Source organism: Uloborus diversus, chromosome 10 (assembly GCF_026930045.1).
Source record: "Uloborus diversus isolate 005 chromosome 10, Udiv.v.3.1, whole genome shotgun sequence".
NCBI classification, from domain to species: domain Eukaryota; kingdom Metazoa; phylum Arthropoda; class Arachnida; order Araneae; family Uloboridae; genus Uloborus; species Uloborus diversus.
Genome location: NC_072740.1, coordinates 42,573,064 through 42,586,691, shown reverse-complemented (window position 1 = coordinate 42,586,691; position 13,628 = coordinate 42,573,064). Strand labels below are relative to the sequence as shown.

Below are 13,628 nucleotides of genomic sequence, written 5' to 3'. Positions count from 1 at the left end.
TAAAAACTCATTTCAGACTTTCAATGCTTTACAGCATAACTTTGTATTTAAAAAATGATAGCTAACTTTAAATAACAACTGCAATTAAACGTTTTGTCGAAACTTCTCCCAATTTCTTGACAATTTTTAAAAGCAGTTTATAAACTAATCATTTATGAAGCACTTAAATTCTCACGTAGATTCATTGTTAAAGGACATGCACTGCATCTGTAACAATAGCATAAAATTTTTAAGTTAAGATTGCACTTTGTTTTCTAAAACCACAAATGAATAAACTATTGGATTTCTTTCTATTACTCAAACTAAATGAACAACCTGCATTAGGAATTTCAAACCATATTTTTTAAGTACTAAAAAGTAAAGTCAAGCAGTGTATAAATCTTGGCATTAAAAATATTATTTTAAGCAATGTACAGTTGCCCCCTGAAATATCCGTTCTTACGCGCAATTTAGTTTCTGGTCTCTTAATAAAGATTTTGATGCATTGGGTAATAAATATTTTTTTAAATCTCTGAAAGTATGACACGTTCACGAATATGCAAAACAGTTTATTAGTCTTCTTAAAATAACCCATGAAGGAAAATCAGTTTTTTAATCGATTTTTTGCTATAAAATAACGATTTTACTTTAAGAGGACTTGATTAAATCAGTTTTTAAGCTCTCGGCGATGTGCCGTCTCCTCTGACTGGGAGGATTAAGTAATGCCATTTTTACACTTTTCTTTCTACGTTTGAAGGTTTTTAAAATAAAATGGCAACTTACGACGACGCGTAATGAATATTACATCAGAGTTCATGTCAGCGACATCTGGGGATGTTTTAAAAACCCTCTCTTGTTATGATTTTGACATCCATGAAAGATATTGTTTTTATTCACAATAATTTTACTTCATTGATGGTTTTTCAACTATCAGAAGTCATATAATAAATCGTAAGGAAACAACCAAGAAACAAACCCAAAAAATCATAAGTAGGTATGGTTTAAATTACACCTAAGAATATCCACTGATTCAGCTAGAGAATAGTAAAGCATAATTTTGTATTCATTGAAGAATGGAAATGCCTAAAAATAATGAAAGTTTCTTACTTTTGGGTAAGTACAGTAACTAAAAGCTTAATATTAACGACCATTAAAGAGATCTTTTGAGTTAAAATTGGACAGTATCTGTGTCTATATTAAATTAGACCTCTAATCTTCTCTTGGTCTAAAATGGGACAGTATATGTAACTTGAACTCCACGATAACGGTAGCGAGTTGAGGGAACCAAGCATCAAAGAAATAAAAATTTTACCAGAATCCTGGATAACTCAGTTTCATCTCTGTACGACGTGAATTATTAGATAAGTTATAGGTCAATTTTCAGCATTTACTTTTTTTCACCCATTCCGGAATTTATACAACAGTTTACTACTCGTCAATCACACCTAGTTTAAGCAAAAATAAATTAAGACGTTTGTTTGAAGTTTTTTCATTTTTTCCGTTGAAGGAATGAAGTTTATGTCTGAACTTTGTGTGCATTTAGTTTGCAAAGATATTAATTGAAACGCCGATTAACGTCCGTTAACTGACCACAGGCGGCAGGAAGGGGGCGAAGCCCCTGTTACATACAACCGGAGGCGGTTTACTCTGGAGGAACTGAGGTGTGCAGCTCGTTGATATATCAATAGTTGGTATCAAGGCCGATGTAGACTTCAAAAGCGGCGACTCTAGCACCTTCGGAGGCTACTCTATATCATTAAAACCTGTTCGCGTCTGTCTGTGTGTGCTTCTGTGACCCTCTCTCCTCCAGACTGTCAATAACTACACAGTAAATACTGGTATCGTTAATACTGGACACCAAGGGGAAGCCATTCCACTCTATCTCCCCCTCTAAACCTTAAGGGACCGGGCATCCATGACGTCCTGAGGGCACCCGGGGGTAAAAGCATTAAAAACGCTTCAACTGTCACCCGCCGCAGAAGACGTTGAGAAACCTCAAGGGTGGCGAACGGAGTTTGAACGGAGCAGTATGTTAAATATTAAATATATACTTCATATTATGTTGTCATAATTTCTTGAACGCTGTATATTTTTAACAATAATGTAAGTTCTGTCATGCTTTTTCCCCAATTTCTTTAATAAGAAATCAGATTTTTTTTTTAAAATATAGTTATTTAATTTTACGATAAAAATCTCTTGACCAACATATCATCGCCTCAGAGCAACGGTAAGACATCTAATCCCAGAAATAACAGTAAGTTATTCTACTGTTGCTCGGAGGCGACGAATGTATAGGTAGTGGAAAGGGGCATGTGTGAAACGGGGCAGATGTAAACATGGAATGTTTTACAAGGTTACTTCATACGAAATATTTTGAAAAAATATCTAGTAATAGCAGTTCCTCTTGGCTAAATTTTTAGAGAAATGAGTCAGTTCATGTCTCTGTGGTGACAACTTCCAATAAAGCTTATGTATGCTTTTTTCCTAACATAGTCAGAACTTTTGTATGCTTCTATTAAGCTTTTTTTTTTTTTTTTGAAAAAAAGTCACATCGAAAAATATTACTTGAAAAGTACTTCTCTTAAGTCCACTATGAGCAAATCCGTCTTTTAGTTTGAGAGGAAAGGAATAAATATGGAAACATGATCTCCTGGCAATTAAAAAAAAAAAATCTTGCAAGCAAGTAAATATCAAACAGATCAGCGTCCAGATACTGCGGTTTCACTTCTGGTTTGGAATTATCTATCTGGAGCAGCGAGTTCCAGGCAAATAATATAACCTGATTATACTGGTTTCTTCTCTCTTGTAGATTAAATATTGTATCATACTTGAGACCGATCTGCAAATGTTTCACGTTTTTGAGGTATTTACTGGGGGCACATAGGAGTACATTTGTACCCCAGCTTCATTCTTCTCTTTTTCAACGCGGAGCTGTAATATGTTTTCAGACTACTAGCCGTTTGAGATAAAATATTTTTATCTAGCAAGGTGAAGATATACTCAGATTCTATAAGAGTTTATTTGCCTGCAGCTCTCTTAAGGCTATTCTAGACTGATGAGTCTAAGCTAAGGCTGCAGATAGACAGAAAGACCTGAGCACCAACTGACTCATGTTACACTAGCTCAAACTTCTACTCTGCCATGCTAAGCACAAAAGTCGCATCTGCGGCTGAGCTCAAAATGAGAAACTGCTTTTTAAAATTTTACACCTCCATATATTTGATTCAGATTCCACTTTTTCAGCATTTAAAAAAAAATATTTCCAATTCAGAAATGACTATAAAATGATGTATATAGGTAAAATATGTCATAGAGTACCACCTCGTGGCAATAACTCAACTTTGATTTTAAAAAAATGTGCATAAACGACTTTTGTGCTTATCACTGTAAACTTTGCATTAATATTTTGTTTAATTTTTTTTAAATTATTTAACCTATTCCGGTTTTAAGCTTATCGTCATCTCAGAGCAATAGCAAGACATCGAATCCCAGTAATAACACTAAGATATCCTATTGTTGCTTTGAGGCGACGGTATTTTCACGATGCGCGTTAAGACTTCTATCACGTTTTTTATCCTTACTGGGAAGTGTACTAAAAAGGGAAACAAACGGATAACTGTTTTATATAACTATGAATGACTCGTAGAAAGCAATAGCATTGGAAACCGAAATCAAAGTGAGCAAATCGAAAAATTGCAGAATAACGAAAGGAAACAGCCTTTCAAGTGACATTGAAATATTCCCAAGCAATTCAAGGAGCATGTTCCATCAAAAATTGATTTAAGTGTCGTTGAATGGATAAAAAGTGAACATATAATGCGAGTATAACTTATTGGAAAATCCATCCAAAGGTGAAATAAAAAAAACATAATTCATCAAAATCGATGTGTAATGAACAATTCATTTGAAAAATGAGCTTAGTAGAATGAGTATTGCTTTCTTTTCTTTTTAGTGCAGATCCTACTTGATGACTGTAACACACGTATTATTTAATAACATGACTCAAGAATTACATCGATTTGAGTTCATTTGGTTGAGTTTCCCATGGTTTCCTTACGTTTGATGTTACAAATAAATACAAAACACATTTATTTCCGGCATAAAATTTAAAACGTAAGGAAATACGTAGATGTTGAACGAGAATCGTAGAGGTTTGATTTTTTTTTCTTTTCGCCTAAGTAAAGGATAAATTAATATTCTTTTTTTTTATGCGCAAGATTAATGACGCAATGTGTCAACACATTTTGCAAAGAGTTCAATTATAGATGTTCAGTGTGGCAGCCTTTTGTTACACGATGACATCCAATCTGCAATCCTGTTCGTTCCACACACTTAAGATCACACTGTCAGTAGATCGTAATGATGCTCAAATGAGTTCGTCAAGTTTCTGCAGTGTTTAGGAATTAGGGTCAATAAACAGTGTCTCTGACGTTTCTGCATAAAAAAAAATCGCATGGCGTGTGGAACAAACAGGATGACACATTACACTTTTAGTGTGTAACAACAAAAGGCTCCGACATCGAACATTTGTAGGAGAAAAAAAAAACCTTGGTATGTTTCTCTTTACATTCATGTATTACTTACTGTTAGATGTTCAGTAGTTTCAAAAATATGATTTTTTTGAAATAGTCTATTGTTGGACTCTATTTATTTCACTATATATATTTATTTCCTTCCCATGCCAAACTCTCAATTTCTCATTCCCCAGTTTATCTGTGGAATGCCATACTTTAAATCTTCCTTTCTGGCTTTATATATTTTACTACGTAATTAAAAAAAAGGTTTTTTTTTAGTAAATGTAAATAGCTGACCCGTGCTTAGCATTGGCGCTTAATAGTAGTTATTTAAAAATCCGAATTTTTAAACGGCAATTTTTCGAAAAACAATAACAATGTTAACTGTTTAATTTTTGCCGATGACGGTGAAAGAGGGAATGAAATGATGCCTTACTTTTGTAGTGTAATGAAGCATTAAGGAAGACCCCCCCCCCCTTCGAGAAAATCACCCTTTCGAAATATTACTCATCTTCTGGTCTTAATGCAACAGTACAACTGTGGTTTAGAATCTTCCAATGATTTTATATAATGCATTCTTGGAGTTTATTAAAATTATTACGATGAGAAACGCGTTCAAAAACGACAAACCCCATGGTGCGATCATGCCCACGATCTTAGCGTTTTTAGCACGACGCTATAAACAATTAAGTTAAACTTCTTCACTCTGGGTCATTGTACTTCAAAGCAATGCATGTTAATCATCCAAATAAACCGATTTTTTTCTAAAATTAGCCGCAATATGAGCTGTCTGTTTACATTTTGCCCAAAGCTGCGAAAACAAATTTCTAAAATTATATCTTACATTATGAAATTTGATGAATTATTCATGAAGTTATGGCGTCGTCACAAAAAAAAAACACATTTGAGAAATAATAAACACGATTTAAATTTTCAATATCAACGATTTATTTTAAGGAACACATTTCGAAAGTTTGAGATGTAAATATTGAAAACTCGACTGAAACAAGACTTTTATTTCATATAGTGTGTTTATTAAGTTCAAGTATATGTATATGGATTGCTTGGAGTAAAATACATTGATTTTTATTTTATCTTTGATTAAACATTTTTAGAACATTTTTTTTAATGGAGCTTAATCAACGTCTCATTTTATACCCAAATATTTGACACTGACCCAAACTCTTATCAATTTTTCAATGCGACATGTAAATGTTGAAATCACTTTCAAAAAATGTATCAGAATTCTTTTATTTACTTCATATTAAAAATCTTTTCGTTTTAAATGTTTTGTACAATTGCTCAAATGCATGCGGGACGAAGTAAAATAGTTCATTTTGTTTTCTAAATCAATCCCTTATCCCCTACGTATCCATTACGCCATTATTTATCACTTAATTTACTTACATTTCATTTTTTAATAATTCACTTATGTTTTCATCCCCTTTCTTTTATTTTTTACATATGTTAATTAATTCTTTAATTTATTTATTCGCGTATTGTTTCATTATGAATTATTTAGTCTGCCAATATTTTATTTTTTTCATTCATTTGATCAAAAATATTTTTTAATAATTAAATAGAAAACACTTCTTTTTTTTTTTTTTTGTTTTTCCCCCATGAAAAAAATTGAAAATTCTCTACTTGTTTTTTGTGTGAAACTTTGAGGTACATTTTTTCCACTTTTATGTCTGCCAAAAATAAAAATGCTTCAATGCGAGTTTTATAAAATACATTGTTCTTTATTTTTGTACTGAATTATTTAAAACATATTTATTTTACTTGTTCATTTCAAAAAAGGCAAGTTATTTTGCGTATATCACTTTGCCCCACATTCCCCTACTTTTTACTCTATGACTATTTACAAACTCAAAAAAATACGCAATAAAAAAAATAGTATCTCAAATGTGTCTTCCCATGTTGTAACAGGAATTCCTTGTATTTGATAAAAAATTTCGGACAATCTTCTGAAACATCACTTTACTAAATTAAATGGGTATGTGAAAGAAACCATGTTTTTCTAACCTATAACTGTAACAGAAAAAAGATTTAAGGTGTTTTGTCAGAGCAGTTACTTGTAAGACAATGTGACAGCCTTAAAGGAAATTATTTTATTTAGTTACATAAATTGGTAGCGAGCAAATGAAATTGTGTTTTAACACAAACACTGTTATCGGTTAAAACAATATATTCGTCCAACAATACGGCGTATAAGTAAAAACAGAAAGACTTAGCAATCATGGTGAATTATTGTACAAAGCGATGCATTGATATAAGCCCCTTAGCTTGACTCTGATCTTAAACGAAGAGCTTTTCTAATAACGGCACCTAATAATAGACTAAAAGCAACTGTTATTGGTATTGAATATGTTCTGAGTTATTGCAGGCGATATGTAAGTTTAAATTCAATCGTTTCTGAAACATATCAAATTAATAATGACGTTTTATTTGAGAAACGTGTGAAATAAGGCACACATACAGGGTGATAAGAAATAACATGGAAAACACATTTAATGCTAATGAAAATATTACGACTAAACTTCAAAATAAGTATGAATGCATTATTTCGTCTAATATATTTACAAATTTCAAAGTGACTGCCTTAGCCTTAACACAGGGCTTTAAACGTGTCACAAAATTTTCGGCTCTGGTTTGATATTTTATCCCATTCCTTGCATAAGGATTTTTTTAGGGATGACAAAATTTTATGAGGTTTAGCATACACCCTTGTCTCCAAAATGGACAAAACAGAATAAGCCATTGGGTTTAGATCTGGCCATTCTTAAGCTCTAATAAAGTCCGGAAAATATGTCTCGAATCTCTCGCAATAGCTTTTAAAGAACGAATTGTGCACAAAGACATTTCTTGTACAATTTGGTTAGCAACATGACAAATCATTCTTTCTTTATATATATATATATATATATATATATATATATATATATATATATATATATATATATATATATATATATATATATATATATATATATATATATATATATATAGCTTTCATTGCTTAGTATTTATTTCCTTCATCTCTTTTGATTGATCTTTTTTTTACGGTTGCCTTATTTTTTGAGTAAGCTGATCTCTTTTTAACTGAAACACCTTTTTTCCCCATTGAATTTGTTCTTTCTTCTTAACTTTTTTATCTGTTGTGTTATAAATACACACACACACACATATATATATATATATATATATATATATATATATATATATATATATACAGGGTGATTATAATTAAAGTTCCACCAAAACGCTGTAAAAATAAAACCCCTGGCCAGAATGACGTCAAATTTGAACGGAATATTATCCAAGACGGGGGAAAACGTATGGCAGAAGAAAAATAAATAGTTGGAATTTTTAGTAATAGATGGCGCTGTAAGCATCAAAATTTAATTAAATCGGTTTTTAATTGTCCTGAGGCCAAAAACAGCAGAAAAAACATCAACAAAAAACAAATCGGTCTTTAATTTTCGTGAGACTGGCGCAAAAGATGTTCAATATGCTGTCCCTCGCCTGTTTTCTGAAACAGGCGAGTTCGGGAAACAGCATGTTCCGCAACTGATCGAAGTGTTTCCGGGATCACGTTTAGAATGCGTTGCACAATGCGTGCCTTCAGCTCAGCAAAGTTTGCAATCTGAGCATTGAACACAACAGCTTTCAGATAGCCCCACAGCCAGAAGTCATGCGGGTTAAGATCAGGTGATCGGGACGGCCAGGCAGTAGGCAACTTCAATGAGTCGTGCGCATGACAGGTGTTTTGATTTACATATTTTGACACCTGCAGAGCCATCTATTGCTAAAAATTCCAACTATTTATTTTTCTTCTGCCATTCGTTTTCCCCCTTCTTCGATAATATACATTCTGACCAGTCGCTTTATTTTTTCAGCGTTTTGAAAGTGGAACTTTAATTATAATCACCCTGTGTGTGTGTGTATATATATATATATATATATATATATATATATATATATATATATATATATATATATATATATATATATATATATATATATATATATATTACAGATTTTAAATGATGAACAAATTTCGCAAGAATCTTTTTTTTTTTTTTCAGAAAAAAGTTTATACTGTCGGCCCCTTTTAAACGAATGCCGTCGGTTCCAAGAAATATTAGCGATTAAGTGGGGTAATTGATTAAGCGGGGAAATTTTATTTACCTTTCCTGGTTGACATTTTTTAACTTAAAACATAATAATACACCAATACCTAAGTAATAGCAGAAAAAGTGATTTAAATAAGCTAAGTAATCAACAAAATAGTATAATAATTAAGTATATATAATACAAGTACGTATGAAAATTATAAGTACGTAACTTTTTCAACTTGAGGTACTAAATCTTTGGTTCGGCACCTTTTTTCAGTTCATGCTTTTTGGAGAAAGTCCATAATAGTGCGTTTCTTGCTCAAGGTACTTTGAGAATACTTTTCTAATTTCAATTACCGCGTTTTACGTAATTAATATTTCAATTTCTTATCGTCTGCAATGTTTGTATATTTCGTTGTGTTTTTTAATTTAATTATCGACTGTCTGTTGGTACTGGCAACTATAAAAGAAACTAGATAGAATAGTGGAAATGCTTTGATTGAATATGAATGTTGTTTTTCCCGCCCGTTGTTTACCGAAAAATACTATTTTAAATCTTTACATCAATAATTGCTCTTATTTAATTCATTTTTAACGTACTCAAAAATTTTCTCAGCAAAAATATATGCAAAAGCTGATTACTATTATTCGGTTATCCGGGAAAATTATTCAATTAAGCGAGGATCTCTAACATTACACCTATGGGGAAATATTCGGTTCTGGAAGATTTTATTGGTATAAGCAAGGTATTTGTTTATGCGTTACCCGATTAGGTGGGGTTAGCAGTACTTGTATGTGATGGATATAAGTGAGCCTCTGTGCGATGTGTTTCTTTTTTTCAAAATATGATTCAATGTTATCCTACGTCTTTTCCACAGTAAATAAGTTCAAAAATCTCTATTGATTCCTTAAACGTATTTTAATTTCTCTCAATCGATAATAAAATTCATACAACATAAATTGTTTTAATGAATGATTTTTTTTTTTCTCATTTCAGAAGCCGGTGCCTTGCCAAGCTTTTACATCCAAATTACCAAAAATGGGCCAGCCGGATCTCGACTACACTGCTCCTGAAATCCAAAACCATTCCAAGTGTAGTCCGCTCAGCGATATGTTTTCCTTAGGTTTGGTAATTTGCGCGGTTTACAACGGTGGACATTCCATAATTGAAGCAAACTTGAGCTGCGCCACTTACCAGAAGCAGCTCGAGATGGTAAGATTTTTCTTTAATACGAAAGCTCATTAAAATTCACTGGTCATCAAAATGACGGCACGAATTTCCACTCTGTGCTAGCAATTACGGAATTTCCATTTAGACTGAAAACAATTAACCTCTGCTCGAACGCGTTGCTCAGCAATAATTAATAGCGCAAGGAAAATAAATGTGACAAAAACGCTTTTGACGTCAAAATCATTGATTCTCCAAATTATCCGCGTGTTCTTTCGAATGGAAATGATTTTCAAAAGAAACTAATCACAACATCATAATTGCTAATTTCATATCTGATCCTTCATAAATCTTTCTCTAACGAGAAGTTTTGTTGCATTGTTGTAATTTCAGAACTTTTACACACTATTAACTTTTTGTCAGTTTCTTAATGGAGACCGTTTAAATTGTGAATGCATTAGATTCGCCACTATTTATTTCACTGGATTTTTTTTAATGTTTTTAAATAAATATGTATGTCTGAGAAGGAGTTTTCTTTATTAGAAGAGCCATTCGTTAAGTTTTAAAAGTATTTCCAGCATATTTTTTCAAAGTTTTTTTTTTTTTTAATTTTAAATGGCAGGAATATTTATTGTTTCTTTCCGTGCTTTATTCAAGTAAAAGTTCAATATTGTTCATTTCTTTTCGTACTTAAAGCAGCAGGTCCACTTGATGTTAGGATGTTTTCCAAAAGAAGTAGCTTATTTCAGTTATTAACGAAGTTAAGAGAGTTAAATTACCTATTTGATTTAAAACAATATTTTTTTAATCGTTCAAAGCCTCAACAATGTTAAATGTTGTACGAAAATAATAATAGTGTTTACTTTCTTTTTATACATTGAAAAGTGATTAGAAAACTAAGAAAGGTAATTTGTACTGAATTTATGAAGTCAAAATTTTCTAATCTCAAAATAAATCATTCAAATCTGACTCATCCTGTATAAAATAAGGTTCTTAATTTCCATAGATCACGCAAAATAAATTATTATTGATGCAAATTATGAAATATATTTTTTATTTATTATTTTTGAAATACTGTTTTATTTGACATGAAAATCATATATAAGTGTTCTCAAATGTGTGTGTGTGTGTTTTTTTTTTTTTGAGAGCAATAACTGCCACAATGTTTTACCAAACTTCAGAAGTAAGGCATCATTTAAAAGACTCTTCTCTCCGCTTCAGGCGAAAAAATAAGAGAAAGTTCTTTTTATTTTCAAAGAAACCAAGTTATTTTGTTTTTATTACGTTATGGTCTGCCAAGACAGCAAAAAGAAATAAACACACAAGAAAATTGAAATCAAGTTTCTTTTTTACTTGACTACATACATTAATATATTTCTTCCATTAGTTCCCCAGCATCACCATCCAACAGTTTTTAATCTTCGATGACCACTTGGTGCCACTAGCAGCTTAGATAACTTTCAGTTTTAGTAGCAGCCATAATCTTTTTGTTAATAAAATAAGAATTTCGTGGATAAAAATCTGTGCTCCTTGATTTCTTCATGCGCCTTCCTGAATTTAACATAAAAAAATAGGAAAAACATTTAGGACTGAGTGAAGACGTTGTTATTTGTTTATATTTAGTGAGTAATATGATCTATAATTGTTCATCCATAATCGCACTCAGGTTCGGTTCAGCAGAATGAAAATGAAGACTTAGCTACTAGTAATAGGTTTTTTTAGGTATCAAATTAGATCTATTAATTTTACTGTCACTTAGCCCACCAAAAGTCATTTGGATATTCTAACTATAATGTAAGGCACATTTTGAATACAAATACAGTAGCAGCGTTCATAACACATTTTTCTACCTTGCAAATGACCGCTCCCGCTCCACAAAAAAAAAGGGTTCAAAAATTCCCCGTTTACATGTAAAAAGAGGTGTTCCATTGTACCAGAGAAAGCGGTTTTTGCACAGCATCCTTAGCGGCTATACTCAGCAAGTATGCGAACTTTTTTCGCGTAATGACCTCCGTGTAAAAATTCCGCATTTACTACAAAAGGAAGCAGGAGGGGAAAAAATCCGCATTTCCCCGGTAAAAAACCGGAAAGCGGTGAAAAGCAGGTTATTTCCTCCGCAAGACAGGTTACCTACCATACAATGAAGGGAGTTCAATCAGCAGACCAAACATATGTAAAAATGTAATGTCGGCATTACATTTAATGCCGGCATTACAAACTGTATGTGTTATTCCCTACTTTTTATGCTTATATTAATTGAAACTTTGTTCAAATTATGTAATCTTGTATCGATCAATTTTATGTCTAGTCAGGTGAAATACGTTTAAATGTCATTACCATACAGTGCAAAAGTCTATAAACATGTGGCTGGTAATGATAGATTGAAAATTTTACTAACTGCATTATTCTAATATTTTAGGTGCTTGATTTATTGAATGTTTTAATTTTGCATTTTTTCATTCCATTAGTTTAATCGAAGATCAAACTAAAAACTAGTTGAGTTTTTAAAAAGGTTTCGCAACTTTAGCATTTTTAGAAAAGGGATTTTGATTTTAGATGATTTTGTTTTATTTTATTTTATTTATTTTTTTATTTTTCAAACGCCACACTCTAAAAATAGCACCTATGCCATTATTGCACGTGCTTTCCAATACTTTTCAACAATAGAACTAAAACCACTAAGTGCAGCGTACACGTCCAAATATTCCGCGGTCATAGCCTGACCGGAGACTCAGATTAGGGAGAGTCAGCAATTCTAATGTTGTGAAGATGTAAAAGCAAACAGTTATGTCTTGTTAGCAGTCTGAAGGTAGCCACGGCCACCTTTCTCGAGGCTACCGGTACACAAGAAGTTTTCTCGTCACAACAGCCCAGAACTTATCCCTCGATATCTTCAGACCATCCAGTTTGAAATTATATTTAAATGTCATGCTGGTAAATAGCTTCAATGAATGAAAAGTCGAAATTTTATTGGGTCTTTGGGCCACGAGGGCTCTGATCTTAGCAAGCAACCCAGCATGTTTATTCCTATCAATGTCGTAATGCATCGGAGTCCACTGAAAGATCTTGTGGGGAAAATATTTTAACAACGACCTGCATTCCGAAGTTTTTTGTGAATCGCATTGGTAATTTTGTAATAATGCTTACAATACTGACTTGGAGTCGGTAAAGATTACAGCCCTGTCGAAGTCGGATTCTCTTCGCAATAACTGTTCAACAGCTGCTGCTATAGTTTCAATCTCACCATCGAAGGTAGTAGTGAAAAAACCTACTGGTAGGTAGAAGCTGAAGAACTGGTAGATACCGGCTCCAGCACTATAGTATCTATCTAAAAGGGAGCCATCAGGAAACACGTGCAACCATTCGGTTTTTTTTTTTGGAAACCAATTGTAAATAATTACCAGAGCTGTAGCTTTTAGCTGATAAGGAGGCATATCCCTCTTTGTTATTTTCACGTTAAATTCAAGTTTTATATCAAGATGAGTATAATCCAAAGGGCACACAAAGGCAGAGGTAGTAAAGGAGTTTATCGACAAAGCTCCAAAGCACAAGCAGCCTTGAAGGCCGATTGGATGAATCCTTCCTCAGTCTTCAGATTTCTATCCTTGTTCAAGTCATAATCTCTCCTAAAAGGGTTGTTAGATAAACTTTTAGGATTTTGAAATTAGATTATCGCCTTTCTTTGTACGAATTTATAAAATGGTTCTGTGTTGGCCATGGTCTGCATAGCAACAACGGGATGGGACTTCACTGCACCAGTTTTAATTCGGATGGCTTGATACATGTGCAACCATTTTAGATGATAAATTCAATGATAGATTCATTCATTAATTTTAAAGAAAACTGAGA

General features: G+C 32.5%; 1 protein-coding gene across 1 annotated transcript in view; it reads left to right on the top strand.

Moving 5' to 3' along the window:
- LOC129231732 (SCY1-like protein 2) overlaps positions 1 to 13,628 on the top strand; it is a 347,631-nt gene that overhangs the window by 223,678 nt on the left and 110,325 nt on the right. The window contains exon 5 of the mRNA XM_054866094.1: positions 9,609 to 9,824. Coding sequence (XP_054722069.1) covers positions 9,609 to 9,824 — 216 coding nt within the window. The remainder of the gene's footprint in view (positions 1 to 9,608; positions 9,825 to 13,628) is intronic.